Source organism: Hyperolius riggenbachi, chromosome 9 (assembly GCF_040937935.1).
Source record: "Hyperolius riggenbachi isolate aHypRig1 chromosome 9, aHypRig1.pri, whole genome shotgun sequence".
Classification (NCBI taxonomy): Eukaryota; Metazoa; Chordata; class Amphibia; order Anura; family Hyperoliidae; genus Hyperolius; species Hyperolius riggenbachi.
Genome location: NC_090654.1, coordinates 285,123,098 through 285,137,783, shown reverse-complemented (window position 1 = coordinate 285,137,783; position 14,686 = coordinate 285,123,098). Strand labels below are relative to the sequence as shown.

Genomic DNA, 14,686 nt, shown 5'->3' with positions numbered 1-14,686 from the left:
TAGTTGGTGGATCTGGGTCCAGTAATTCTGGATTTTTGGGCATTCCCAAAAGATGTGCATGAGGGAACCTTCCGAGTGAATGCATCTCCAGCACCTGTCGGAGACTGAAGGGAAAATACTGTGTAAAAGTTTTGGCGTCCTATACCATCTAGTTATGAGCTTATAGCCTAGTTCCTGTATGTTGACATTTATGGAACCCCTGTGATTGAGGGAGAGGATTTTTTGCCACTGATCATTGGTATATTGTGTTTCCAAGTCCTTTTCCCATTCCTCCTGAAATCTCGTTTTGTTGGGATGCAGAGATGTTATACCTGGTGTAGAGTGTATACAGTATAGGCAGGAAGGACAGCACAAAGCAATCAGACATGATCTGAAAGTCATGTGAGTAAAGCGGTCACACAGGGATGCAGAGATGTTATACCTGGTATGCAGTGTACACAGTATACAGTATAGGCAGGAAGGACAGCGCAAAGCAATCAGACCTGATCTGCAAGTCATGTGAGTAAAGCTGTCACACAGGGATGCAGAGATGTTATACCTGGTGTACAGTGTACACAGTATACAGTATAGGCAGGAAGGACAGCACAAAGCAATCAGACCTGATCTGCAAGTCATGTGAGTAAAGCGGTCACACAGGGATGCAGAGATGTTATACCTGGTATGCAGTGTACACAGTATACAGTATAGGCAGGAAGGACAGCGCAAAGCAATCAGACCTGATCTGCAAGTCATGTGAGTAAAGCTGTCACACAGGGATGCAGAGATGTTATACCTGGTGTAGAGTGTATACAGTATAGGCAGGAAGGACAGCACAAAGCAATCAGACATGATCTGAAAGTCATGTGAGTAAAGCTGTCACACAGGGATGCAGAGATGTTATACCTGATGTACAGTGTACACAGTATACAGTATAGGCAGGAAGGACAGCACAAAGCAATCAGACCTGATCTGCAAGTCATGTGAGTAAAGCTCTCACACAGGGATGCAGAGATGTTATACCTGGTGTACAGTGTATACAGTATAGGCAGGAAGGACAGCACAAAGCAATCAGACCTGATCTGCAAGTCATGTCTACGCCAACCTGCTTCCTGTGCACATGCAGGAACAGGAAGTGATGAAGACCAATGAGCAATGATCAGACCTGACTACAGATAGCAGATATAAGATGACAGAGCTTTCACACAGGGCTGCACAGCAGTGGGGAGTAATCAGGGAAGGCATGGGGAAGCTGGCAGAGCACAACACACCATTGGTGTAAAAGATAGCAGATCCGACAAACACGTGAAGAGCAGGCTATACAAGCACAACATGTAACAATAGTACCTTGAAGGGGTTTACTCTGCCCTGGTTGCTGGACAGGATCACACCTGTAAAATAAGATCGGACCAGTCAGACAGATGCGATTGGGTGAGCAGAGCAACCTGGAACTGGAAAAGCCAAACGGAACACTTACCGGATTTTGCTGCCGATTGTTCTGGTGACGAAACACTTTTTCCTAAAGCATTTAACCCTATAAAAGAAGAAAAATCGTGTGAACAGAATTAGTTTAGCTTAAAGAGAACCCGAGGTGTGTTTAAAGAATGTTATCTGTATACAGAGGCTGGATCTGCCTATACAGCCCAGCCTCTGTTGCTATCCCAAACCCCCCTAAGGTCCCCCTGCACTCTGCAATCCCTCATAAATATCACAGCCATGCTGTGAGGCTGTGTTTACATCTGTAGTGTCAGTCTCAGCTGTTCCCCCGCCTCCTGCATAACTCCGGTCCCTGCCCCCGTCCCTTCCCTCCAATCAGCAGGGAGGGAAGGGATGCAGGCGGAGACTGGAGTTCTGCAGGAGGCGGGGAGAGCAGCAGACTGACACTATAGAGATAAACACAGCCAGCTCTAACAAGCTGTTTGTCAGCAGCGTGGCTGTGATTTATGAGGGATTGCAGAGTGCAGGGGGACCTTAGGGGGGTTTGGGATAGCAACAGAGGCTGGTCTGTATAGGCAGATCCAGCCTCTGTATGCAGATAATGTTCTTCAAACCCACCTCGGGTTCTCTTTAAAGGGAACCTTAACTGGTGGGGAAAAAAAATTCACTTACCTGGGGGCTTTCCCGAGCCTCCTGCAGCCGTCCTGTGCCTGCGCCGGTCCTTCGGTGCCCTCCGGTCTCCCTCCGCGGCTAAGTTTCACGTCCCTTTCACGTCTTGCGTCATGCGGACGCGCTTTACGGCTCTTTACGCCGGGGAATGCGGAAGAAGAGGACGCTTTGCCCGAGGACGACTGGCAGTCGTCCGAAAACGAAACTTAGCCGCGGAGGGAGACCGGAGGGCACCGAAGGACCGGCGCGGGCACAGGACGGCTGCAGGAGGCTTGGGAAAGCCCCCAGGTAAGTGAATTATTTTTTCCCCACCAGTTAAGGTTTCCTTTAAGTGGTCTGAAACTCCGACATAACATTCAATAAAATTGTGTTTTTCTAATTTTTATTACTCAAAGTTATCATATTCGCTTTTGTGTACAAGTAATATTGTCCGTTTACAAATTACAAGTTTCCAAAGCGTAGTTTATCTTGCCCTGAAAGCTGCCATTGCATTTTATTCCAACTGCTTTTTTTTTTTATAGATTAACATTTTTTTAAAAAATGTTTTATAATCTTTTTATTTTCAACAAGAGTGCAGTACAAGAATTGCATTTGTACAAATGTGAACAATAAATTGTAACAATTAAGAATAATTTATCACATTAAATAGTCTATGATAAACGCATCAGGTCTTGGAATCTTCTTTTAAAAGAATAAACATCATGCAGTAGAAAGAACAAGCTTTGGCATATTAGACAAGACTATAAGATGACATATCTTTGATAAACAGTCCATAGATCAACGTCTTCGAATTAGCTTTTCTGAGCTGTTTGTGTGCTTGAAGCACAGAGAGCTTCACAGAGAGCTCCTTTTTTTGTTACACTGTTTACACACATGTATCAAAATTGGAATGCAAACAAAGATACTGTTATCTCCAGTTTGGATGCAGAATTGAAGCTGAATAACAAGATAAAGTGCTGTGTTTAACCATTTCAGTGATGTTCTGCTAAAAAAAAAAATCTAGGGTAGTAGCTTTCAAGCTGTGAGGAACCTTTTAGAGCAAAGTAGAAATGCTGGCTATCAGGCCACCTTAGAGGCCCCAACAGGAAACCTCATAGGGAAACTGTACTAACGTGACTGAGTGGACGGCACCCTCTCAAACTGCTAGGTTTCACTTTCAGATAGGTTGTAGCAAATTATACCCACACTATTCAGCCAATTGGAACGCTTCAGGGCTGTAAAGGGGGCTGTGATTGGAGAACTGTTCCCTATTGGGTTCCCTGCAAGATTCCCTAAACTAACCTAGTGCCGAAAAATGAAATTTTTGTCAATTGAGAAATGTGATTACATTTTCAATTTTTTTTCTATATTTGTCGATCAACCATGGTGGAAAATTCTGATCATTTTTACAATAAACAATTGAATGATGTAGATAGATGGCTGGATAATGTAAGGGCTCTGCCTCTGACACAGGAGATTTGGGTTTGGATATTGGCTCTTCCTGTTTAGTAAGCCAGCACCTATTAAGTAGGAGACCTTGGGCAAGACTCCCTAATGCTAGGTACACACCATACAATTTTGTGTTCGATATATGGTTCGATAGATAATTTCCGACATGTCTGATCTTATTTTCGTTCGTTTTTCAGATCGATTTCTCATAGAAGTGAAAGGAAATAGATGAGAAAAGATAACAGAATCGAATCGGAAATCGATCAGACGGAAAATCGACCAAAAAACGCATTGTGTGTACCCAGCATAAAATTGCTACTGCCTATAGAGTGTGTCCTAGTGGCTGCAGCTCTGGCGCTTTGAGTCCGCCAGGAGACAAAGCACAATTTAAATGTCGTCTTGTCTAGATTGTCATTTTCTCGAATTCAAGTCGCATGCAATTTTGTCAGGCTTTGCAATAAGACATGTGTGATACATTGGTCAGATTGTTGAATTCTTTTAATTATCAATTAAAAAAAATATTTACATACAAACGTGTGTCACATCAGTTTTAATTCTGGCAAGGAGATATACGGAAAACAAAAAACAAAATCGTATTTCTGACCACACACCTGTTCTGCCCAGTCGGGGTAGTTCAGGGACCTCCTCTGATTCTATTTCCTCCTCCTCCTCCTCACCATTTACTTCCGCTTCCTGTTCCTGCACAGCTTGTCGGGGGCGTGGCTCTCCCCATTCCGTGGCGGTCCGGCTGTAGCTGCAAGTATGACATTCAAGCATAAGAACAGGTCTAATCTCCTAGACTTAGCTTTGAAGAAACTTTTTCACATTGTGCAGCAGGACAGCAAGATCATATGGTCTGTACTGTACAGGCTACTGAGGTCTTCGAGCTCTGACCAGCACTATAGGGCACTCTGTGAAGTATCAAACAAAACATTTTTTTATACCTCTTAAAGTGAACCAAAGACAAAGCACCCTCATGTATTTTACCATATATATCAGTAGGAACATTAGAGAAAACACAGACCCTGCTCTGTTTCATTCTTCACCGCTCAGCCTGCTTGTTAACAGCCCTGATAAAATCCCTGACTGAGCACTCAGTCTGGCTTTGCTCAGGAATCATTTATAGCCAAGTCTTTCTTCTCTGATGTCTTTTCAAGCCCAAGCCTGCCCCTTATGTGGCTCTGCTATAATGATTCCTGAGCAAAGCCAGATTATGGCTGATAACAAGCAGGCTGAGCAGTGAAGAATGAAACAGAGAGCATGGTAGGTGTTTTCTCTAATGTTCCCACTGATATATTCGGTAAAATACACAAGGGTGCTTCGTCTCTGGTTCACTTTAAAGTGTACCCCAGGTGACATGTGCCATGATGATATAGACATGCATGTCTACATGTAAGGGTATGTACAGTGCCAAATAACTAGACTGCATTCCCTTTTATGCCTGAAAGACTTAAAGGAAGTTTATAATATAATAAATAATATAACTATAACAAACAAGCTAGTATTCAAAATTTTACTTTTATTTAACAAATATTTATAAAATTAGGAAACCCCGACTCCTACATTCAAGTGTGACTTTGAAAGTGTAGGGGAGGGAGACAATATATGGGACCCTTTTGCGGAATGGAAGTCTATAAGGGTCCTGTTCCCTTTACCCCAATGAAAACTATTAACACAAATATCACCACCCCACCATCATCCAACATGTTTCGCTCTATACAGATTTGGGGCTTTGTCAGGGGTACATAAAGTGCAGCACTGCTAAAAGGCACTACACAGATAAAGTGTGTTCACAACCACAATAACATAGCCTTACAGCTATAGAATCAGGCTACCCTATGTTATTATTATATAACCTATGTTGTTATTATATAATAATAGGGTGACAAAAACTATTACAGATGGACTGCTAAAAAAAATAATAAAAACTACTGTTGGTTTGATTACAGATGCCACAAATTGGCAGCCTTATCTAATTGGGGATTTGCTGCTAATCCTCAATATGCTGAAAGCACAGCAGAGTGTAATGGAAGAACAATATCTCTCTTATTTGCAGATTTAGCAGTTCTCATTAGGGGGAATTACAGTAACAACCTAATCTTATCAAACCTATCTGCAGATTGGCACAGGCAGATTTACAGCAACATGAAGGGAGAGCTGGGGACGGAGATAGGAGAGGTCAGAGCTGCAGAATAACACCCTCGGGGTCTGCACTACAAACAGGCACGCTTAGCCTTCATGCCCACTACTAAATGTGGTGCGGATAGAGAGGAGAGCAGCACACAGACAGCACTGGCTTATCAAGAGGGAAACCATAACAACAGGGCAAGAATTTCCAGCCCATCTGATGACTTCTACATCAGTGGTGTCTTAAAGCAGCAGCGACAGCCATACTATCCCAGGAAAACAAACACATACATATATAAGTAGATAACTACTTGCTCCACTTACATAACAGATGTACTGTACTGTCCACGTTTTGATTTCAGTTAATTTTATATAGTAAAAAAGAGAAACTGTTTCAGGCATTTTCCATCTTTACTGCCCCTGACTGAAGCCAATCCGGATGTAATTTCCTCCCCTTACTCTTTCTTTCTCTTAGAAACTGCACAGTCATATCTAGCTTGCTTTGTAAACACGTGAGCACAGCAAAGATTATATTTCAGCAGCTTCTGCAAAGGGGTGAAGTGTATTTCCTTTCTCAGCTTCATGTCACACTGAACTGCCCTCAGCCAATCAGGGAGGAGGAGGAGGAATGTGGGAGGGGAGATAAGCTTCCCTCTCCCTGGCAATGTACCAGGTAAAGCCAGGGTGATTGAAATGAGATTTATTACAGCAGAGACATTTATGATTATATTGTAATGCATGGGCAGGTTGTAGACAGCATAATAAACACAGAGCAGTGGGTAAATGGAATTTGATTTTATGGCTGACAATCCCACTTTAAGGGAGGTTTCATACATGGACTGTGTGACTCATCTCACGTTTGTGGGTTTCTACTAATGTAGCTTAACTCTGACAATTGTCTGTAAACAAGATTTCCCCATAGATGGGAGTTCTCATCACAAAGACAATTCCACACATCCCTTGTTTAGTTTTACACATGTTGTGCTGTTATCGGGAGATAATGGCTTCTTATCGCTGTTGATTTCTTTAGAGGAGAGTAGGGATGGTCAATGAGAATCTAATAATTCTGAGTTGGTGCAAATTATGTGCAGATTTCATGGAAATGTATGAAGCTATAAACCAGTCCGGGATTCGTCCATTTCCAAGCTGCATAAATTAATTAAAGCATCAACATGGAACGATCATCATCTCACAGAGCATCCCAAGCGAAGAGCTGAGAATGGTGACAGTGCTGACTGACTGCTGGACCTTGCTGTGACTCTTTAAATTATACACTTGACTCAAGAGAACTTTGAGTGGTTAAAAAAAAAGGTACACAGCGTTACTTAGAATGAGGAGCTCTATGAGCAGATTGTGTAGGTAAACCTTCATACTACATGGAAGAGGTAAAATTGGTAAGTGATTGGCCAATCATAATTGAAAGTGTGTACCAGGCTTTACTATTATCTACATCTGAGTCGTTTGGTCACTTTAGCTACACATAGTGTTCTCTAGAGACCTACCTTAAAGGGCAACTGAAAAGAGAGGTATATGGAGGCTGCCATATTTATTTCCTTTTAATCAATACTAGTTGCCTGGCTGTGCTGCGGATCCTCTGCCTCTAATACTTTTAGCCAAAGCCCCTGAACAAGCATGCAGCAGATCAGGTGTTTCTGACATACTGTAATTGTCAGATCTGACAAGATTAGCCGCATGCTTGTTTCTGGTGTGATTTAGACACTACTGCAGCCAAATAGATCAGCAGGACTGCCAGGCAACTGGTATTGTTTAAAATGAAATAAATATGGCAGCTTCCATATTCTTCTCACTTTAATTACCCTTTAAAGAGGAACTGTCGCGAAAATCTTAACATTTAACCTCCCTGGCGGTCAATTAAATCCGCCAGGGAGGCAGCGAAGCACTATTTAAATTTTTTTTTAATCCTGTAGCTAGCCTAGCGCTAGCTACATGATAGCCACTGAGTAGCTGCATCCCTTCGCCCTCCGATCGCCTCCGGCGATCAGGCCCATCAGGAAATCCCGTTCTGAACGGGATTTCCTTTAGGGCTTCCCCCGTCGCTGTGGCGACTAGCGCGATGACGTCACCGACGTCAGAGGGAGTCCCGATCCACCCCTGATTGGCCAAGCAGTGCACGGGGTCTCGGGGGGGCACCCTCTAACGCATTAACGCGGCGGGTAGCGGCAAATCGGCGCGGAGCGGCGGTGTTCGTAGGCAACACGCAGCTAGCAAAGTGCTAGCTGCGTGTATAAAAAAAAATTATGCAAATCGGCCCAGGAGGGCCTCAGAAATCCTCTGCAGCGGGGTTACCGTTAAGGGGGTTAAAACACATTCAAATAAGAACTACATTTCTCAAGAGTTAAATTACTTTTCTCCTATGTTGTTGTCACTTACAGTAGGTAGTAGAAATCTGACATTACTGACATGTTTTGGGTTAGTCCATCTTTTCATGGGGATTCTCAGCATTGCCTTTATTCTTTATAAAAACATTCCCTGAAAAAGATTTATAAACTGATGCTGGCCAGCCTCCCTGCTCACCGTACACTTTTTTTTGCAGTTGGACAGAGCAACTGCCATTCACTAAGTGCTTTTAAAAATAAAAAAAAACCCTGAGAACACACTATGGGAAGATGGGCTAGTCCAAAACTTGTCAGTAATGTCAGATTTCTACTACTTACTGTAAGTGACCACAACACAGGAGAAAAGTAATTTATGGCTCATTCAACTCCAGAAGAAACGTATTCTTATTTATATATGTTAACATGTATTTAACATTTTAAGAATTTCACAACAGAGGTCCTTTAAGTTATTTATTTTCACCAAGGTAGCCCATTTTGAAGATGCAGCTGCTGCCGCACAGTTGAAGAGTTGGGACAGTTACCCAGCGCTCAGCCGGCTTCGGAAATCTTCCTCCTCCTCCTCCTCCTCCTCCTGAGCGGACGCCTGCTCGGCCGCCTTCTCCAGGGCCAGCTCGCTCAGCCGCTGGGCAAGGATTAGCCTCTTGGAGCGCGAGGCGTACTTAATGGCCAGGTTCATCACGTTCTGAGTCATGAACTCTGCCAGCTCCATGCAGCGGAATTCACGCTCCAATTTGCAGGACAACTGCGGGAGAGAGAAGATGTTTAGCTCGACATGTGTGCAGAGAGCCAGATCAGCAACAGGCAGGACGAAACCAGACGGGCGCTCAATCAGAAACCACTCCCAGCAGTACTCCGAGAACCCGAGCTCCACAGCCAGCTAGAAGCTAGTTTGTGTGCAGAGAATCAGATCAGCAACAGGCAGGACGAAACCAGACGAGCGCTCAATCAAAATATACTCCCAGCATTGACTCCGAGAACCCGAGATCCACAGCCAGCTAGAAGGCCCCCTGCACACTGAAAATCAGATTTGCGATTCCGATTTTCCATGGATGCTATCAAAAGAAAAACGCAGAAAAAACGCAGCATGCAGTACCAATTAAAAAAAATCGCAAATCGGAATTGCATGTAAAATCGCATCAAAATCGCAAATCAGACTGAGAATCGCATGTAGTGTGCAAGAGGCCTAAGATTATTCCTTAAAGGACAACAATTACAAAAAAAATAAAAAAATAAAAATTGAAGGATACCAGAGCCGAAAAACCTAGAGAAACTCTGCCCCCCCGAATATCTTACCTAAAAGCCCTCCGGGATCCGCTTCCAGGCCGCCGGAGTCGGCCTTTACTGTGCAGGCACTGGCCGGGCTGCACGCCTCTGGGGCGGGGAGCGCACTGCCCATGCGCATAACGTCATACGCATGGGCAGTGCCCTCCTGGCCAGCCCCTGCGCAGTAAAGCCCAACTCCGGCGACCTGGAAGAGGATCCCAAAGGGCGTTTAGGGGCAGAGAGGAGAATGTTTCTCCATATTTATTCGGCTCTGGTATCCTTTAAAGACAGTCCAAGGTGGGCACATAAAATAAAAAATAAAATGATGCTACCTGATCCGGGGGTGGGCGAATCAGGACACCGCCATCTCCGCCGCTCCTGTGGCCCACATCTCCTTACTTTCTCTCTGACCTCTGGGTCACGACACTGGAAGGAGAGGGGGAGATTCTCTCCCAGCATGTAGGGAAGCGGAGGAGTGGCCAGGGAGAAACAGCTGCCCAATGGCAGCTCTGGAAAGCCTGCAGGAACGCCCCCAGTGAATACCCTGTTCATACCGTTTTGCGATTACGTGTGGGATGAACATAATCAGTGTACTTACTGAATTGAGGCCATTGTGTAATAACAAGGACTCCACTAAGGGGCAGTTCAGTAAAATAATTTAGGTCGGTAAAATACCGCATTCTGTATTTTACACTTTTCCCCCAAATTCACTAAGATTTCCCATGTGGTAGAAGTTCGGTAATTTACCCAACAACAAAAAATGCTTCAATTCACTAAGCATTCTTCGGAAGTCTCACAAATGCAGCCTTAAAGGGACCATGATCAGTGGAAGTAAATGAAATTGGTACTTGCCTGGGGCTTCCTCCAGCCCAGTGTAGTCCGCAATGTCCCCTGGCATTTTCCTGGCCCCTCTCCCGATCCCGCTGCAGACTTCACTACAGTGTGTTGGCCCGACACTTCCTAACTATGACAAGTAACTTGTCTATATATCTTATCTAAAGTTTAGATAGTTTACACAGCAAATCTAGATGCAAACAGCTTCAACAGTATATGATTATTTATTCCTGTGATACAATAAGGGCAGCCATGTTCTGCTTGTCATCATTACACACAGGCAAGCTGCTCTGCATCTCCAGCCCTCACTACCCTTTCCTCCTCTGAAATCTCTGGCTAGTAACAACTCCACCTCCTCCTGCCCAGACTGAGCTCCCATAAGTCCTTGCTACAAGGGTCTCAGGGTGCCTAGGCGCTGGAGGAGCTGTGGGCGCGGCTTGTTTAGTGTAAAGGGAATTAGAGTATTATAACCATAAAAAAAGTATTTGGCTTGAGGAATGCCCTATAAACTATATAAAAGGAACACAATTATGCAATGAGTAAAAGTTTATCTCGGATCCACTTTAACCTGATGAGCTGTAGTGGAAACTGCACATCGAGAACGAGCTGCAGTTCCGGAAATACTCACAGCGAACATCTTCATCAGCAGCTCCTGCTGCTCCTTCTGCGCCTCCGCCTTGGCGTTCTCATCAAACTCGTAGCCGCTCTTCGACAAATAGTCAAAGTGATGGGTGAAAATGTGCGACCTCCAATACTGCTCCTGCGAGATTCAAACAGTAATAAGAATTAAATTCACAAAAAAAAAAATCCTGCGTGAGTCAGTCTGCCGTGTGCTGTGATCTCACACCAGCAGGCAGAAAACACCTAACTCTCATTTGGTATTCATCGCAGGTAAGAGGTCAACGGGCTGTTAATTGTGCCCTGCATCAGAGTACTGTAGCCCTGAGATCATGTATTAGAACCCCCCACCTTACTGTAGCAGTAATCAGCAGCACAGGAGCCTTTCTTAATGTTTATGAACATCTGCACTAATCAATGATCTGACAGATAGATGCTCCTGCCTGCCAGCATCTGCCAACAGCACAGTGGAATGGCTGCTTGCAATATACATAAAACCGAACAGGAAGCACTGAGTTTTTTCTGAATGTAGGCAGAATCCCCCTTTAGGCACGAAGTCGCCGATCTTACGGTCCCAACAATGATCACATACCTCCATCTGCCCCTTCTCTGTGACGGTCTGACAGTACGGCAGCTTGAAGGGCAGGATGGCCATAGCCGGGCGAGGGAGCGTTGGGGGGAACCTGGAACCTTTGCATGGAATACACCTTTATGTAGGAACAGAAAAGCACAGTTATGTTTTACACAGCAGATCTGTGGCATCAGCAGCACAGCTCAGCCAGACACAAGAGGCAGCTAAGCCATCAGTGGGGAAACACTCCACCCAGAGGCAGAGATGAGGTATTACATGCAAACTAACAACCAAGTCATATCAGAGCTGAACAAATAGTAAGAATAGAGGCCCTCGCCGTCCTCCTGCGGTCTGCCGTTCAGCCACGATCAGCCCCGGTAACAGGCTCAGTCGCGTCAGTCGGGGTCTGATGCGGATGCACGAACCTCCTGCGCATGCGCAGAAGCCCACGACTGCCTGACAGGGGACTGAAGCATCGCGCAGTGACGACACAGGCACAAGGGTGGCTGCAGGAGGCCGACAGCCAAGGCAATTTACAAAGTGTTTCTTGTTTTTTTTAGGGGGCTTAAGGTTCACTTCAAAAGACACCTGAAAAGGGGGAAGCAGCCCCCAATACCAGTTGCCTGGCACCCATGCTGATCAATTTGGCAGCAGGAGTGTCTGAACCAGACCAGAGACAAGCATGCAGCTAATCTTGTCAGATCTGACAATACAGTCAGAAACACCTGATCTGCTGCTTGCTTGTTCAGGGTCTATGGCTAAAAGTATTAGAGGCAGATGATCAGCAGGACAGCCAGGCAACTGGTATTGTTTAAACAAAAATAAATATGGCAGCCTCCATATCCCTCTCACTACAGTTGTCCTTTAAGTCGGAGTCTGTAAGGAGACAACAACAATGTAAACCCAATGCACAGCAGGCGTTTGTTGTAGCATCACCTTTGGTTGGATTCTACATTTGACCCCATTACAAATGTTTACACAAAAAGAGAAAAGAAAAGATCCAAAAGACATACACCATTTAACGGTGGAGCAGAGTGGGGGCTGTTCAAAAGAGGCGCCCACAGCTGTGACTGCTACAGACTTGGGCACTTTGTTATTGACCTGAGGAAGTGGGCCAGTCCCCATGAAATGCGTTGTCTTATTTGTGCATCATTAAAAACTTTTACTTATATGGTTTGTCCATTTATGGAGGCAAGACAGAATTACTCCTATACTTTATGATTTAAGTTAATTACATTCTGGGAGCCTACAACAAGTTTTCTTAGTTAAAGAGGAACGGTCGCGAAAATCTTAAAATTTAAAACACACAAAATAGTAGTATGTATCTTCCTGAGTAAAATGAGACATAAATGGCTTTTCTCCTATGTCGCTGTCACTTACAGTAAGTAGTAGAAATCTGACAGAAGCGACAGATTTTGGGCTAGTCCATCTCTCCATAGGGGATTCTCAGCATGGCCTTTATTCTTTATAAAGACATTTCCTGAAAAAAGATTTATACAATGATGCTGGCCAGTCTCCCTGCTCACCGTACACTATTTTGGCAGTTGGACGGAGCAACTGACATTCAACTAAATGCATTTTGAAAATAAAGAAAGCCCTGTGAACCCCCCATCAGGAGATGGGCTAGTCCAAAACCTGTCAGTTCTGACAGATTTCTACTACTTACTATAAGTGTCAGCAACATAGGAGAAAAGTAATTTATGGCTCATTTTACTCTGGAAGAAACGTACTTCATAATTGTATAGGTTTACATATATTTAAAATTTTAAGATTTTCGCCACAGAGGTCCTTTAAAATCTAAAAGCGTCCCCTGGACTGGCCATAAGCATACCACTAGAATGAAGACAAGGCCTAAAGCCCCATCTACACGATACGATTCTTTATAAGATTCGATTACGATCCGATTAAATCCAACATGTCCGATCGGGATTCGATTCAATTCGATTTGCTATTGAAAAACAATGGCAAATCGAATTGAATCGAATCCCGATCGGACATGTTGGATTTAATCGGATCGTAAATAGAATCGTAATCGAATCGTATACAGTATCGTATCGTGTAGATGGAGCATAACAGGATCTCCCAGGCCCTGTCCTACCCAGGCTGCTGCTCCTTCAAACACCTTCCATGGGGCCGCCGCTACAGGACCATCCACCCAAGAACTAAGAGGCGTATGGACACCTTTTTTCCCCAAGCAGCCCTCCTGTTGAAATCCAGCCCCTCGGTGGTACTCTAGCCCCATTCAGCTCAATTACTCCAGGACGAGACACACTGGAGCCTGGGCCAGCTAACAACCCAGCCGTCACCCTGGTTCACTTATAGGAAGAACTCAACTCAAGGCACGGAGTCATGTTACTTATCCCCTGAGCAGCACAAATCCACACCCTGATTGGGCGGCTCATGACTTGCTCACTGCGTGTTGTACAGCATCAACCGTTCAAATTGTGTGCTGCTTGTACTTTTATTGTTACCGTCTTATTGTCAACTTTTGTCTTTCCTCTATTGGCCACTGCCATATGAATCACAACCAATTCCGGCTAGGACCTCGGTCGCCCTTGGCGAATTAAAGATTCTGATGATGCACTTACCTGAGCTGCTGGGGGTTCTCATGCAAGCCCACCACCCAGTAGTGGTCGGATTTCCCTTTGCAGTGCTCCCGCGTGTTGCAGACAGGTGTCCACGTGTGTCCCAGGCCACGGTTCAGCAGCCTCACCACGCCCTCCGAGTCCACGTAACACGGGCTACCTGCACAGAGGAATGCGGAGAATACGGTCACAGGAGGAGGAGGACAAAGAATGGCGAAAAGAGCCTGAAGTGACAATATGGAGGCTGCCATCTTCATTCCCCTATATGCTATCCTAGTGCACATACATAAAATCGCCGCCGGGAGACTTGGGCGCAGTATACAGCCAGTATATGGCTGATCCTGCTGCTGCACAAGTCCCAGTGGCATTTCATTACTATTCCCCCTCCAGGTCCACGTGGATAGTGCGGAATTATGTAATTCGGCTTCCAGCGATTGCTGACAGCAGAATTACAGAGTTTAAAATAAGTATCTTCAGCTCCGTCTTCTGACGGAGCCAAAGTTACTCCCTGTGCGCAGCTATAGACGTAATCCCTATTATGGTCTGTGGTGGCGTCGGCTGCGCCCAAATCTCCTGCGCTGTTATTACAGTGCTCGCCTATACACTATCCTAGTTGCCTGGCTGTCATGCAGCGGGTGGAGTCAGAGAAGAGCCAAAGCATCTCATTCTGGCCAGTGACAACATTCATCCCCATGTGTACACATGTATTTTACATCTTAATTTTTCATCACAGAGGAACGTTACAGAGACAGGCTGGGAGGAGCGATTCTGAAATCTATCCACTGATAAACAGATCACATTATCTGACTATTACAAGTCTC

The 14,686-nt window shown here is 44.8% G+C and overlaps 1 protein-coding gene across 2 annotated transcripts in view; it reads right to left on the bottom strand.

The window, feature by feature from the left end:
• The window catches only part of WDHD1 (WD repeat and HMG-box DNA binding protein 1), a 110,980-nt gene that overhangs the window by 24,461 nt on the left and 71,833 nt on the right, over positions 1–14,686 (bottom strand). For both annotated transcript variants that reach the window (XM_068254717.1, XM_068254718.1), the window contains exons 16-22: positions 13,869–14,025; positions 11,302–11,416; positions 10,720–10,851; positions 8,516–8,736; positions 4,122–4,264; positions 1,454–1,510; positions 1,324–1,367 (exon numbers count right to left, since the gene is read on the bottom strand). In XM_068254717.1, coding sequence (XP_068110818.1) covers positions 1,324–1,367; positions 1,454–1,510; positions 4,122–4,264; positions 8,516–8,736; positions 10,720–10,851; positions 11,302–11,416; positions 13,869–14,025 — 869 coding nt within the window. The remainder of the gene's footprint in view (positions 1–1,323; positions 1,368–1,453; positions 1,511–4,121; positions 4,265–8,515; positions 8,737–10,719; positions 10,852–11,301; positions 11,417–13,868; positions 14,026–14,686) is intronic.